Genomic DNA, 15266 nt, shown 5'->3' with positions numbered 1-15266 from the left:
ACACGAATTTCTGTGCATTTCCGCATCAAAATCTGCATGTGTTACTTTGCCGATTTTGGTGCGGATGGATACGTTTGAATGTCCAATTTCAGTTAAACACACCATAAGTTACATAAAAGACTACAACACTGTTGGTTTCAGATGATGAGGCCCTCTTTTGGGCCTCCTCTGTCTTAGAAGTCCTTGTTCTCGTGTTGAAGCCTCAACACACTAGGAGATCCCCTGTCCCATAACCATTATCTTTGTATTTTACAGACCAATGATGCGGTTGGAGCAATGTGGAACTGGCTTTATTTCATCCCACTCATCATCGTTGGGTCCTTCTTCATGTTGAACCTGGTTTTAGGTGTCCTGTCAGGGTAAGCTTCTAACATCACCACTGCATGTATTGTATGTTTATTGTTGACTTCCTTAACCTGATGAGCATAGGAAGCCTTGATAAGAACTATCGGTAACCCTATACATGGTCAGTATCCATTTCTGGATCATGGCAGGTAATATTATGGAGTACATTCTTCATCTGGTTTGACAGCAACACATTTCAGTCCAACTCTGGGATCTTCATTATGAAAATGGTGGATAGAGGGTGACTTTTCCTGTAGACACATCCAACATATCATAGATCAATGACGGTGGGAACCATCTCCACGTACAGGACAATTATCACCCATCCATGAAATGCCAGTCTTACAGTCTTGATATTCTGCCTTGCCCACACGACCAGATGTAAGTGGTAGACAACCAATCTGATTTGGAAACTTTTTCATAATAACAAGGTTTTATAGATCTTGAATAAAGTCAGAAGCATCAAAATCTGGGCTTTGTTGACCTCTTTTCTGTCATACATATATGATTTCCATTTAAAGCTTGGACTGGTAATTGAGCATTTACCTAAATTCTGCTTGGCAAGAAGCTGGTCTGTTTTACTTATAAAGGACAATGGCTGTGCTTTTATTTATATCATATTGTGGTGATTTCCAAGCTGTACCCATAAACCTACTAAGATTGGGAGGTATCACACATGATAAAATACAGATCTAAGCAAAAATTTTCCATATATCCTTACGGCCTAGAGATATGTGCATCTATATATAGGGTTCTTGCAGACTGGTTTCTTTCCAGTCTCACCCTGTACATAATGTACATACAGAACCCCTCCTTCCAAAGCATCCTCTCCGTTTGCACCCATTGTATTGTACGACATGGTTTCTGGCAAGTCTTGGAATGACTTATCAGTGAGCCCTACAGGGGGTAAACAGAAAAGCACAGGATCTCTCCGGCTGCCTGAGCTCCCTGACTAAATTATTCATCGGAGAAAGCAGAACATGACATACGTCCAAGGGTCGTTATCCTTTTATCTCTATCTCACTCCCCTGCTACCTTCTCTATTTTCATCCTTGCTTTCATTTCCCTCTATTCCTGTGAATCGTTCTCTCTTTAATGCTGAGAATATTAAAGCAAATATGTTTCCTTGTTGACTTTTATGTAAAATATATTAGGTGAATCACTGTCCCGTAGAACCGGCAGCAAGAACTACTTTATTGTACACTGTTTAGAGTCTTCATTTGTAATGCAAGAGTAGACTCGTTTAAAGGGGGCTTCCACGTCAGCTTGACTTTTTGCCTAATAGTGCCTTCCAAAAGGAAAGCAAGGTACCCACAACCGCCACATGACGTTTATAATACTACTGCTTTTGGACCCACCCAAGCAGCAGTCCCCGGGTGTAATATAACCTTTGCACTCCCTATGGATTCAACACTGCCACCTTTGGATGCACCGAAGCTTGGACAAACTGTCAATAGGACTTTTAATACCATGCAAAAAACAAGGAAGGTCCAGAATCAGGGTAGAAGCTAGGGTTAGCCGGCTCATTGAGTACCTCTTCTCAATTTTATATATTTGCAGGTTTAGATTAGACTCTACCCTGGTGAAGCGATAGCATCCAAGTTCAGAAATCATCTTCTTATTTAAGCCAACACATATATACGGATGCAAGCAACGTTTTCATCCATCATTATAGCCAGGTCTTTGTCAAGCTCCAATGGTGGGTCAAAACGTTGCTTAGATGTGTACAAATTTGTTGGCTGATTTCTGAAGTTGGATGCTGGGGCTTCTATCAATATCCTGTGGAGATTGACTTGAATGGAAGAGGAGGATTTCTTCCTTCCTTTGCTTACGTGCATCCACAGTCAAAGTTTTACATTGACCTGGTGCTGTCTTGACTCTACATTTGAGTCTACCCTGTTGTTCAACCTCCTTGTTTTTTCCCTTTCCAAAAAGTTCTAGTCAAGAATGGAGGTACCCATAAGCAAGCAATTCAGAACTACTGTGTATGTAGACCCCTGAACAAAGCAACCTAAGAAGATACCTCAACCTTGACAACTAGAGTTTGAACAAACCACCAAAAAACTATTCATATTGGAAAGAATGATCAAGTGTAGCAGGGACCGGTCTAGTAGTCTTCTGCATCAGAGCAAGAAAACTGAATTCTAAAGGATATAATCAAAATTGCCATGCCAATACAATGGCCGATGAAGATTTGTTCACCAACGTGTTGACTGGACCTGTGTGGTTCATCAAGCTGTTCCTCCATGTCTTCAGACAGAGTTGGATATTGGTGGCTCAAGTCTAAGGGTACGTGGTCAGGTTCCTGCATACAGTTTTGGATGCCAAAACCAGGGGTGGATTCATAAAAGAGAGGAAGTCATATTTGTCCTTTATACTTTCTTTTAAGATTCACTCCTGATCTTGGCTTCCAAAATTGCATGCATACACCTGACCGTGTGGAGCGTGTCCTAAAGCTTCTCCTTAGGGCCTTATTTGGTCACAACCTCACTTACGGTCATACATACAAGACAAGGACTAGGAAACCTGTAAGGGTTGAATGAATGTCATTTATAAAGCCAGGTGGTTCCTTCAAGGTTGCAGTTTTTGCCAATATTTGGCTATGATCATTATTTTGCATGGGAAATTTGCAAAAATATTAGTTTTTGGACAGGTCCAGGAAGTTTATATCCCTCCAATACTGTAAAGCCAAACTTTTTACATTTTATTACAGTCACCCTTCCATGGGCTGAAGCTTTGGGAGACCATAATAAATAAAACCCATTATTTGATGTGTCTGTTGGGATTATTTTACTGCTTTGGTGCCATCATAATCATACAAAACCCACAGAGACCTCAGTTATCAAGTTTGGGGAAAAATCCATCCCCAAGGGCGCTTTTTCTGTATCTTACTTTTTGCTAGACTGTCGTCAATTAAACACTTCCGATGAAATTTCTCACATTAGAATGACAAAAATATAATTTGTAGTGGTGGAATGAGATGAGATCCGTTCACTGTTTGTCAGCTTTACTTAACGGGATTTCGGAATATTTTACCGTCTTGCAGGGAATTTGCCAAAGAGCGTGAGAGGGTGGAGAATCGCCGGGCATTTCTCAAATTGAGGCGGCAGCAGCAAATTGAGCGCGAGCTGAATGGATATCTTGAGTGGATATTCAAAGCAGGTGAGATTCTACATTACGTTGACCTCCCATCTAGAAATATTACCATTGTCTACGATTTATTTTCTACAATGTGAGTTTCTTGGATGGTTTTAGATACACTCCACTAGTTCACAGCTGTGATCGGTGACTGCAGCTACCATCTAACGGAGACAAAGGTTGCCTGAAGTCTACTTCCTGACTCATCATAGGCTTGGGCTTCCCCATGCTTTACCCTGTTTGTTCCTTGCACACACCAGCACACTATAGAATGTTGCACCCTGTAAGAAAATTCCAGTACCTGCTGCCAGCAGAAGGTTGGCGCTCAAGAAGGTTGTCTTTTGCATTTTCTAAAATTTATATATCTTCTTCATTTACTCCACAGAGGAAGTCATGCTTGCAGAAGAGGACAAAAATGCAGAAGAAAAATCACCCTTAGATGGTGAGTAAACGCTAGGTATTTAACAAACTTTATCAGCAAAAAAAGAGTGGAAAAATGGTCACATGCACGCATGGTAGTAGGCATTGTTAGTCCCCCATAGGTGCTCAGTCCACATAACTGAATGTGTTCAATTTTCCCTGTGGGGGAAAATGAAAATTCACACAATTTCCAATCTATTCAATGGGCTGTCCATGCTGTGGGGGTTCGCTCTGATAGGCAGGTTAGCGGACACAGTATAGAGGCAACAACAAAGTCTTTAAATTAAACAGTTCAGTGTTTAGTCACACATTAAGCAAGTGACAAAATAAAAAGTCAGTTTCAAGGAAAACAGTCACCTTGTGATTCTGGTGTTCATTCACACCATGCAGCAAAGAAGAAGTCCTTGGACAAAGCAGAATCAACAAGCTTTCACACCAACAAGGTAGCAGGCCTTATTCCAGGCCCAAACTCCCAGGTCCCAACACAGAGACTGGCAGAGCTCCACTGTCAGAGAGGAGTAATCCACACCACCTCACAGTGCTGCCTGTGTTTTATAGCCCAAAACCAAGACCCGGCCTGGAACGTGGGGAGTAGTCACCCACCCAGCCCTTTGCCTACTCCCAGTAAGAGCCGTCCCGGATCAGCTATACAGCCATACTAACATAGTAAAGAGTCAATCAGCATTAGCTGCCGCTGACACCTGAAAATACCGGCTCTTACTTCACCGAGGTTAGGAACCTCGGTGACACATACCTTCTGTCAACAACAGACCCTTGCGCCTTCCTACAATGCTTATAGACATGCTAGGTCTGCCAGATCTCTGGGTCCTTCTAGCCGCTCTCTCCTCTGGCTTATATAATAGGGTCCTGAAAAGAAGACAACCCCTGTTGTGCCATAATAAAGCATAAGAGGTCCTCTTCTTGGGACTTCCCCTAGAAGCCAGAATAGAGACCCCCTTGTAGGAGCATCTCCCGTTCTGGCCGACTCAACCTGACCCTATTTTACATGGTCGGCCATTCATGTGTATGGCCGCCATGTAGTACTGTTTTATTTGGCTGGCCATAGCTCCCCCTGGCAAAATCAGCTGTTTTCCAAAGTCACCACCTGGGATGAGCAGCTGATCGTCCCGGGTCCCACATTCTGAAAAAGGTCTCTGATGGGCAACTCCTTTACATAAGTTATTTGTTTCCCAAACCAGATGTCACCTTTCAAAGGGGTTATGCCATGGTTGATGAACAGCAGGCATTATATAGTACATGTCAATCTCTTTCTCACAAAGTTAGAACCAGACCTGCACCTTACATAGAACCAGCCATCTCCCCATTCATTGCACCAATTGTTCTGCTCGATTCTATTGAGTCTGGTAGCTGAGAGGGCATGTCCTTTCTGCTGTTCTATCTCAGGGGCTGAATCCTTCCTGCTGTAGCTCTTTCTCTGTAACTGCCACCGCTTCTAACAGTGGAAATGGCTGGTGGTCGTTAATGATTTAAACTGAGCGCATGCGACCACCTCAGTGAGGTGGACACAAAATAAGAAAAAGAACAAACAGCAGGTGGCGCTGTACAGATACCTTTTATTGAATACCTTAGTGGCTATACTAAATTTTTAATAATGAAAGTATTTGGATCCAGGTGCTGGTGTGAAAAATCTAGAATCTAGAATGCATAGACAGCAAGATAATATGGCCAATGTGACTGTTGACCAGTGACCGGTGGCAATTATTGCCTTTGTAACCCATGCATACCCAGAGGTAGACAGAGCTGTCAATCATCCTACGATCCACTGATTGACATCTCTACTAAACACAGTCCTCGTCACATGAGGTGTTTAAATTTCACAAGTCACTTTTAATTTTCTGCCTAGAGATAGGATATACACCGTGCGAGTTCTGCCTGCTACTTCATCAACTTAAAGGGCTGCCAAGCGTGCGCTTCCAACAGGAAGTGATTATTTTCTAACATAGTGCAATCTGATAAATAATATATTTGCTCGTCTGCCTTGCAGTACTGAAGAGAGCAACCATTAAGAAGAGCAAAAATGACCTTATACACGCCGAAGAGGGTGAGGATCACTTCACGGATATCTGCTCTGTTGGTGAGTCCAACATTGCCCATAACTCCAGTTAATGTAGGTCCTATACATAGGTAAGCTGGGAGTCTGATCTTGCCCAGGTGCCATCTTGTAATACAGTTGCAAGAAAAAGTATGTGAACCCTTTGGAATGATATGGATTTCTGCACAAATGGCTCATAAAATGTGATCTGATCTTCATCTAAGTCACAACAATAGACAATCACAGTCTGCTTAAACTAATAACACACAAATAATTAAATATTACCATGTTTTAATTGAACACACTATGTAAACATTCACAGTGCAGGCGGAAAAAGTATGTGAACCCCTCAGACTAATGACACTTCAAGAGCTAATTGGAGTGAGGTGTCAGCCAACTGGAGTCCAATCAATGAGATGAGATTGGAGGTGTTGGTTACAGCTGCCCTATAAAAAACACACACCAGTTCTGGGTTTGCTTTTCACTAGAAGCATTGGCTGATGTGAATGATGCCTCGCACAAAAGAGCTCTCAGAAGACCTACGATTAAGAATTGTTGACTTGCATAAAGCTGGAAAGGGTTATAAAAGTATCTCCAAAAGCCTTGCTGTTCATCAGTCCACGGTAAGACAAATTGTCTATAAATGGAGAAAGTTCAGCACTGCTGCTACTCTCCCTAGGAGTAGCCATCCTGTAAAGATGACTGCAAGAGCACAGCGCAGACTGCTCAATGAGGTGAAGAAGAATCCTAGAGTGTCAGCTAAAGACTTACAGAAGTCTCTGGCATATGCTAACATCCCTGTTAGCGAATCTACGATACGTAAAACACTAAACAAGAATGGATTTCATGGGAGGATACCACAGAGGAAGCCACTGCTGTCCAAAAAAAACATTGCTGCACGTTTACAGTTTGCACAAGAGCACCTGGATGTTCCACAGCAGTACTGGCAAAATATTCTGTGGACAGATGACACCAAAGTTGAGTTGTTTGGAAGAAACACACAACACTATGTGTGGAGAAAAAGAGGCACAGCACACCAACATCAAAACCTCATCCCAACTGTGAAGTATGGTGGGGGGGGGGGCATCATGGTTTGGGGCTGCTTTGCTGCGTCAGGGCCTGGACGGATTGCTATCATCGAAGGAAAAATGAATTCCCAAGTTTATCAAGACATTTTGCAGGAGAACTTAAGGCCATCTGTCCACCAGCTGAAGCTCAACAGAAGATGGGTGTTGCAACAGGACAACGACCCAAAGCATAGAAGTAAATTAACAACAGAATGGCTTAAACAGAAGAAAATAGGCCTTCTGGAGCGGCCCAGTCAGAGTCCTGACCTCAACCCGATGGAGATCCTGTGGCATGACCTCAAGAAAGCGATTCACACCAGACATCCCAAGAATATTGCTGAACTGAAACAGTTCTGTAAAGAGGAATGGTCAAGAATTACTCCTGACCGTTGTGCCCGTCTGATCTGCAACTACAGGAAACGTTTGGTGGAAGTTATTGCTGCCAAAGGAGGTTCAACCAGTTATTAAATCCAAGGGTTCACATACTTTTTCCACCTGCACTGTGAACGTTTACATGGTGTGTTCAATAAAAACACGGTAACATGTAACTCTTTGTGTGTTATTAGTTAAGCAGACTGTGATTGTCTATTGTTGTGACTTAGATGAAGATCAGATCACATTTTATGATCAATTTGTGCAGAAATCCATATCATTCCAAAGGGTTCACATACTTTTTCTTGCAACTGTATATGGAAGCAAAAAAAATTAATAAAAAAAATTATAATGTTGTGCCTATAGAAATAACCTTAAAGGATATTACAATAAAGGACAGCTTTTTTTTTTTCTATTAAAGAAACTGCGCCACCCTTGCCCATAGGCTGTGTGTGGTATTGCAGCTCGTCCCTATTAAAAGTAAATGGAGCCAAGCTGTAATATTAGACACAGCCCCCTTTAAAGGGGTTGTCCAGTTCCAGCGAGAAACTGGACAACGCTAGGCAGTGGGCGGAAATCAAAAATTCATCACTACTCACCCAGTAGATCCTGCATCTCCACTTCAGTTCTCCACACCGGCTTTACCTATCTGACTGTGGCTCTTATGTCACATCGACAATACGTGACCGCTGCAGCCAATAACTGACCTCAGCAGTGTATCTCTGAGGTCAGTGATTGGCTGCAGCAGTCATGTGTGGTTGACGAGATGAGAGAACCAGAGTGGTGACGCTAGGTCTACTAGGTGAGCAGTGAAGCATTTTTTATTTTAGCCCATTTCCAAGCATTGTCTGCTTTCCTGCTAGAATCGGGCAACCCCTTTACCCAGAGAATCATGATTTAGGGCTCATTCAGACGACCGTGTGAATAAGACCGTATCTGTTCCGCAATGCGGACCCATTCATTTCAATGGGAATCGCAAAAGATGCTGATAGCACATGTCCTGTCCACATCCGTAGTTCCGTTCCGCAGGCCTGCAAAAAAGATAGAGCATGTCCTATTCTGGTTCACATTTGCTGACAAGAATAGGCATTTTCTATCACAGTGCCGGCCATATGCGGACTGCAAAACACTACGCTCGTCTGAATGAGCCCTAACGTGCTTCTTTCTAAGCTAATCAGACTAATGTCCAAACTCTTAGGTGAATACCGAGAGGGATCTACTATGGGCGGCTCCCAGAGTGGGTACAGGCAATGTCAGCACATGGACACCATAATCTCTCAGGACTTAGGGCTCATGCACACGGCCGTTTTGCTCTCTATAGAACTGTCCTATCCTTGGCCGTGGACCGTATATATACGGATGCGGACAGCACACGGGTGTGCTTTCCGCATCTTTTGCTGGCCCAACAAAGCGAATGGGTCCACATCCGACCGACAAAAACTGTGGATCGGATGCGAACCAAAAATGCATTCATGTGCATGAGCCCTTATCCAGGTTTTTAAAATTGGTGGCCTGTTCTTAGTGCTGCAGCCACTTTAAACAGCGGAGGTGCCTAGTTGGACTCCACCAATCTAATATTGATGGCCTACCCTAAGGATAGGGTGTCAATTTTAAACATCTGGATAACCTCTTAAATGGACAACCTGCTGAAGGTGGGGAAGAAAGGCCGTCCACTACTGGACTTTAGGCACAAAACAAAACTTTAGTGCTTTCAGTATCTTTAGGACCAGAGTATAGGCTTATATAAGGTTGTCACAGCCCCGCCTCTGTTAGATTCTATCAGATTTGATGGGAAAATGAGTGCCATTTTTCCGTCACCATGACGAAACTCAATGGACCCCATAAATAACTCACTGGGGTTCCTTGGGCGTTGGTGTAATGGATCTGGGACTCTTGGTGAAACCACAATGAAGATGTGTGGAGGGGGCAAATTTGCAATGAAATTGAGAAAATGTATTAAATGAAAATTAAAAAATAATAACGGACGACTCTTTTAACACTATAATGGCCAGATGTAACCCAGTCACCCGCCGTGTTTCAGTCGCAGCAGATTATGGGGGCTAATGACAGGACTAAGTCTCTGGGACCCATCTCCCATTTTCACACATACGGTAATATCTATACGTCCTTCTACATCTTCCTGACTTGGAGTGACATCATGGACGAAGCGCCAAGCTTCCTCACGTTAATTCTAATCAATCCATATCGCCATTTAATCCTTTTTAATCTATATGACTATTCAGTGCTGCAGAATCCTCACGCTGGGAACCTAGATTAATACCAGAATAATTACAGCACGGATTTGACTAACTGCATACCATTACAGCAAAACTATTATCAGAATTCAATTTTTTACTTCATTTTATTAAATATAATTGAACTTTGTGTTATATTTCACCAGACATATGTACTCCTTGTAGTAGACTTTATATTATTTTTTTTGCCTGATTATAATGTCAATGGATTTAGCTTTGAGATGATGATTAAATAATTAAATCAGTAAAAAAATGCATGAGGCGAACGTATTGCACCCGCACTGAATCCGGACCCATTCATTTCTATGGGGCTGTGCACATGAGCGGTGATTTTCACGCATCACTTGTGCGTTGCGTGAAAATCGCACCATGCTCTATTTTGTGCGTTTTTCACGCAACGCAGGCCCCATAGAAGTGAAAGGGGCTGCGTGAAAATCGCAAGCAAGTGCGGATGCTGTGCGATTTTCACGAACGGTTGCTAGGAGACGATCAGGAAGGGGACCCGATCATTATTATTTTTCCTTATACCATGGTTATAAGGGAAAATAATAGCATTCTTCATAAAGAATGCTTAGTAAAATAGTGATGGAGGGGTTAAAATAAATAAATAATTTAACTCACCTTAATCCACTTGTTCGCGCAGCCCGGCTTCTCTTCATCTTTGAGGAAAAGAACCTGTGGTGACGTCACTGCGCTCATCACACGGTCCTTCACATGATCCATCACCATGGTGATGGATCATGTGACAGACCGTGTGATGAGCGCAGTGACTGTCACCACAGGTCATTTTCCTGCCTGCACAGCAAAGAAGAAGACAGAAGAGAAGCCGACTGCAGCGAACAAGTGGATTAAGGAGAGTTAAATTATTATTATATTTTTTTTTAACCCCTCCAGCCCTATTTTACTTAGCATTCTGTATTAAGAATGCTATTATTTTCCCTTATAACCATGTTTCAAGGGAAAATACTAAAATCTACACAACACCTAACCCAAACCTGAACTTCTGTGAAGAAGTTCGGGTTTGGGTACCAAACATGCAGATTTTTCTCACGCGCCTGCAAAACGCATTACAATGTTTTGCACTTGCGTGGAAAAATAGTGCATTTTTCCCGCGACGCACCCGCAATTATACTCTTGTAATTGTGGCTGTAGTGTCCACTGCGGGATATAGGGTTTTAGAGATACGACTGGCTGAATCGTGTCCAGGTGTGAACGGTGTCTTAACAGTGTCCCTCACTGCAGTAAAGTGTTAGCAGCTTACTGACTACCATGCTCGGACATGCAGAATCTAGGTCCTCTGATTCTCTTCTTCATCTTACTCATTCTCTCCTTCTGTCGATCATGGGTCTAAGAAGAGAGAGAGCACATAGACATTTTCTTCTCTCTCTCTTAACTCCAATTTAGACTCTCTCAAGGTTAGGGGTGGGGCCAGCCCACCTGTAGATCATGCAGAGATCTGTGAGTCTCTGTAGCTTGTTTGGCCCTAAGAAGAGAGAGCACATAGACCAGGGGTCAGCAACCTCCGGCACTCAAGTTGTTGTGAAACTACAATTCCCAGCATGCTCCATCCATTACTATGGGAATTCTGAGAACAGCAGAGCAAGTATGCATGCTGGGAGTTGTAGTTTCACAACAGCTGGAGTGCCGGAGAGTGCCGACCCCTGACATAGACCTTTCCTTCTCTCTCTCTCTCTTTCTGAACTCTGGTCTAGACTCTCTCAAGGTTAGGGGTGGGGCCAGCCCACCTGTAGATCATGCAGAGATCTGTGAGTCTCTGTAGCTTGTGTGGCACATAGACCTTTCCTTCTCTCTCTCTCTCTGAACTCCAGTCAGAGACTCTCTCAAGATTAGGGGTGGGGCCGGCCCACACCTAACCTACTACAAGGGCTAAGCCAGGATTATTAACCCTGCCTATACCATTCATACACAGCTATACTGAGCACAATTACAACATATTAAATACTAATCTACTTGCAGATACCCCCTGCTCTGGAGTACTACACAAACAGCGTTGTAGCTGGTGAAGATTTTCCATGCAGATTTCACTGAGTTTCCACCTAAAAATCTGCAGGTGTTACTTGAGGATTGCAAAGGGTGAAATCTGCATAAACAATTGAACTGCTGCGGATTTCAGCACCGCGTGCATGGGATTTGGACTGTGTTGTGCTGTGGATTTTCTGCACAAAAATCTGAGTGGAAAAACCATGCATAATACACTTTTGGGGATATTTATCAAAGAATCTTCTGCGCTGCTGGACAAAGCGACTAATTTATGACAAGTCACAGGCCCCATCATAAATTAGGCTCATACTCCGGCAGCTGGTGCGCCAGAATGAAATCTATGGTGAGAATGAGCTGTGTGTGATGTGCTGGAAAAATGAATGAAGCCAGCAGAGGAGGCAATATGGACAATCAGAAGACATTAGTAAGTGTCCTGTATTAACCTTCTCTACATGATAAATGCCATTTGCTGAAGTGAGAGGACCCCTTTAAGAGAAGCAGAGAATGGCTGTGGCTTCTGAGTCACGGGCGCCACCGTTGCAGGTAGAAGGTTAAAGCGACGGTTTACTCATTTATGAGACACCCACTTATTTTTGTGCTCGCAGACGCTTCAAAGGATTCCCCAAGTGGAAACAAAGCTTTTTGCAGGAATGTCAGGAGCAGCGGATTCCACGCATCAGCCAGCTCTCACCGACGCCTTCACAGGGACTGACGACATCAGGGCCACATTCTGGTCATACTGACACACAAAGCAGGTCCATTACAGATGGATTACTACAGCCTGTGCCAGCCAGACCCCCCCACCAACCAATCAATAAGGTATTGATCCTTCAGTTCCTGGCGACAGGTGGAGACTTTGGGATTAACCCTTCGTGCTATTATTTAAAGGTATATAGCTAACCGAAACAGTAGGCCTCGTCACTGCCTTGTCACTATAAGGCCCGTGACCAGAGCGGATCCAGCCCAGGTTGGGCTTCTTCCACAATATGGACATTATGACCAGGACAACCAGTCGAGAGATTAAAATGGAAGCATACAAGCATACGTGGCCAGCTGTCCTCAGATGTGGGGTACAGTAGCAATGACCAGTTCCAAGATTAAGATCCCATTTAGATTTTTCCTCAATGTACACTCCTGGATTGGATTTGTATCTAGGCTTTCCTTAAGGCCTCTTGCACACAACCGTGTGCTGGCCGGGGGGCAGCCGCATGCGGGCACCGACCGTGGGGTAGCCGCACGCGGATCGCGGACCCATTCCCAAAAATAAGGCCTCTTGCACAAAGATAGAACAATAAGGCCTCTTGCACACGGCTGTTGTGCTCCCGTGGCCATATTGCAGGGCCGCATACGGCGGGTCCACAATGCACAGGGCACCGGCTGTGTGCATTCCGCATCACGGATGTGGACCCATTACCCTTGAATGGGTCTGCAAATCCGGATATGCGGTGCAGAACGGAAGCACGGAACAGAACCCCACGGAAGCACTACGGAGTGCTTCTGTGGGGTTCCGTTCCGTGCTTCCGTTCTGCAAAAAAATAGAACTTGTTCTATATTTTTGCGGAACAGATGGATCGCAGACCCCATTCAAGTGAAGCATGGGCCCGGCCAGCACACGGTCGTGCGCAAGAGGCCTAAATCAGATCCATTAGGCTGCCAAATTTTTAGGAGAAGATTCAGGGAGATTTAACAGGAATAAAAATTGTCTGGGATCCCAAACAGTACATATGAACCCCTTCAGCACACCCCAAAACGAGTACAGACCACACACCAGACCCCCAAAATACAGTCCTCACAATGGACCCCACTAACATATGCAGTCCTCACACAGACCCCCATCTATGCAAACTCCAGACCAGACCCCTCCTCTATACAGAGCAAACCCCCCCCCCCCCAACTAGACAGACACCAGACCACCCATCAATACAGAGCTCAGTCCAGACCACTCATCATTACAGACCCCAGACAAACAGACAACCCTGATCAACAGACCCCATCCCTTAACCCAGTGATGGCGAACCTTTTACAGACCGAGTGCCCAAACTGCAGCATAAACCCACTTATATATCGCAAAGTGCCAACACAGCAATTTACCTTGAATACTACAGTCCAATGTAGAATATCTTCCATGTACTTTATCATTTATCTACAATAGTCTGCCTACTATCAGTGCGCTGCCTGTGCTGTTCATAGTGCGCCCTGCGCTGCTGAATGGCAGGAAAAGTCTACGACATATTGGTACACCATAGACTTTTTCCAGGGTGTGGGTGCCCACAGAGAGGGCTCCGAGTGCCGCCTCTGGCACCCGTGCCATAGGTTCGCCATCACTGCCTTAACCCATCCTATATATACGGTCTCCAGACCTCTATATATACAGACCACATATCCAGCCCCCACATATATACAAACCCCAGACCAGACCCCTCCTATCTATACAGAGAAGACCCCACCCCCCATCCAGACAGACCCCAGACCGGACCACCCATCTAAACAGACCACTCATCATTACAGACCCCAGATAAACAGACACACCCGATCGTCAGACCTTAACCGCTAACCCTTCCTATGTGTACAGTACAAGATCCCCATATATACAGACCAGACCTCTCTTTTCTACAGACCTCCACAAAACCTGTTCGGACACAAAGGTTTCTTCTGACCCCACTGAATAATTCAGTATCAGACCTTAGACCAACCCGTACATGCAGTCCTGATGCTGGCACCGAGTCTAAGGATACCGTATCCACCATCTGGGCATAGGGCAGGTTTCTGCAGCGCTCCCTTCCGGGAGACTTGACAACTCTTCCGGTTGTCTTGAAGGTCTATCTTTTTTCCAGGAGATTTCAGGTTGTTCCTTATGACTTGGCTAGTATGGCCCTAATCCAGTATCTAAATACCTTGGCCAAGGCATAGTGGCTTGTTAACGCCATCCACCACCTGGCACCCAGCACCTCGCCTGGAAGTCATACCCCACTGCATCATAATATCTCACACCAGTCCCATGCTGAAGCCTTGGGTAGCTTGGGGATCATTCATGTTCATGGACAACCTAACCATTTCGAGATCCAAGGTAGGGGCTGTTAGAGCACAGTCAATGCAGGGGTTGTGGAAGGAGAGTTGTCTCTTCAGATGCAAGCCGCACAAAGTAAAGAGGTCACCCATCGTTCAAGAAGGTTCACAGTCTGCCGTTCATCACATGACGAGCCCTTAAAAACAGATTATGTGACAATTCAGCACCATTCCAAAGCTAGCCATGGGCCAGCAGGTGGCATCGTGTTTTATTAACGCAGCGCCACCTGCTGCCCGCAACATAAAAAACATTATTTCCAATTCGAAAACATACAGCTATATTCCCCCAGTAAATGATCATCTACTTTTAATAACAGCTCCATTATTTGGCATTCCATCTGTAATGTGACGTTCAGTTGTGTTCCTTGAAACGCTGCCTCCACTGCGATACTGTCGTGTTCCTATAGCATTCAGCCAGTCTGAGTTTTCTTACCACTTGTGCAATCTATGTCTGATGGACGGTCCAGCTGAATAGTGAGTGCAGCTCTGGAGTATAATACAGGCTGTAACTCAGGATCAGTACAGGATAAGTAATGTAATGTATGTACA

General features: G+C 44.3%; 1 protein-coding gene across 1 annotated transcript in view; it reads left to right on the top strand.

Moving 5' to 3' along the window:
* The window catches only part of CACNA1B (calcium voltage-gated channel subunit alpha1 B), a 286673-nt gene that overhangs the window by 161268 nt on the left and 110139 nt on the right, over positions 1–15266 (top strand). The window contains 4 exon segments of the mRNA XM_044305824.1: positions 256–359; positions 3392–3507; positions 3869–3925; positions 5909–5998. Coding sequence (XP_044161759.1) covers positions 256–359; positions 3392–3507; positions 3869–3925; positions 5909–5998 — 367 coding nt within the window.

The sequence above is a fragment of the Bufo gargarizans genome, chromosome 9 (assembly GCF_014858855.1).
Source record: "Bufo gargarizans isolate SCDJY-AF-19 chromosome 9, ASM1485885v1, whole genome shotgun sequence".
NCBI lineage: Eukaryota > Metazoa > Chordata > Amphibia > Anura > Bufonidae > Bufo > Bufo gargarizans.
This window is presented reverse-complemented; position numbering and strand designations above follow the sequence as displayed.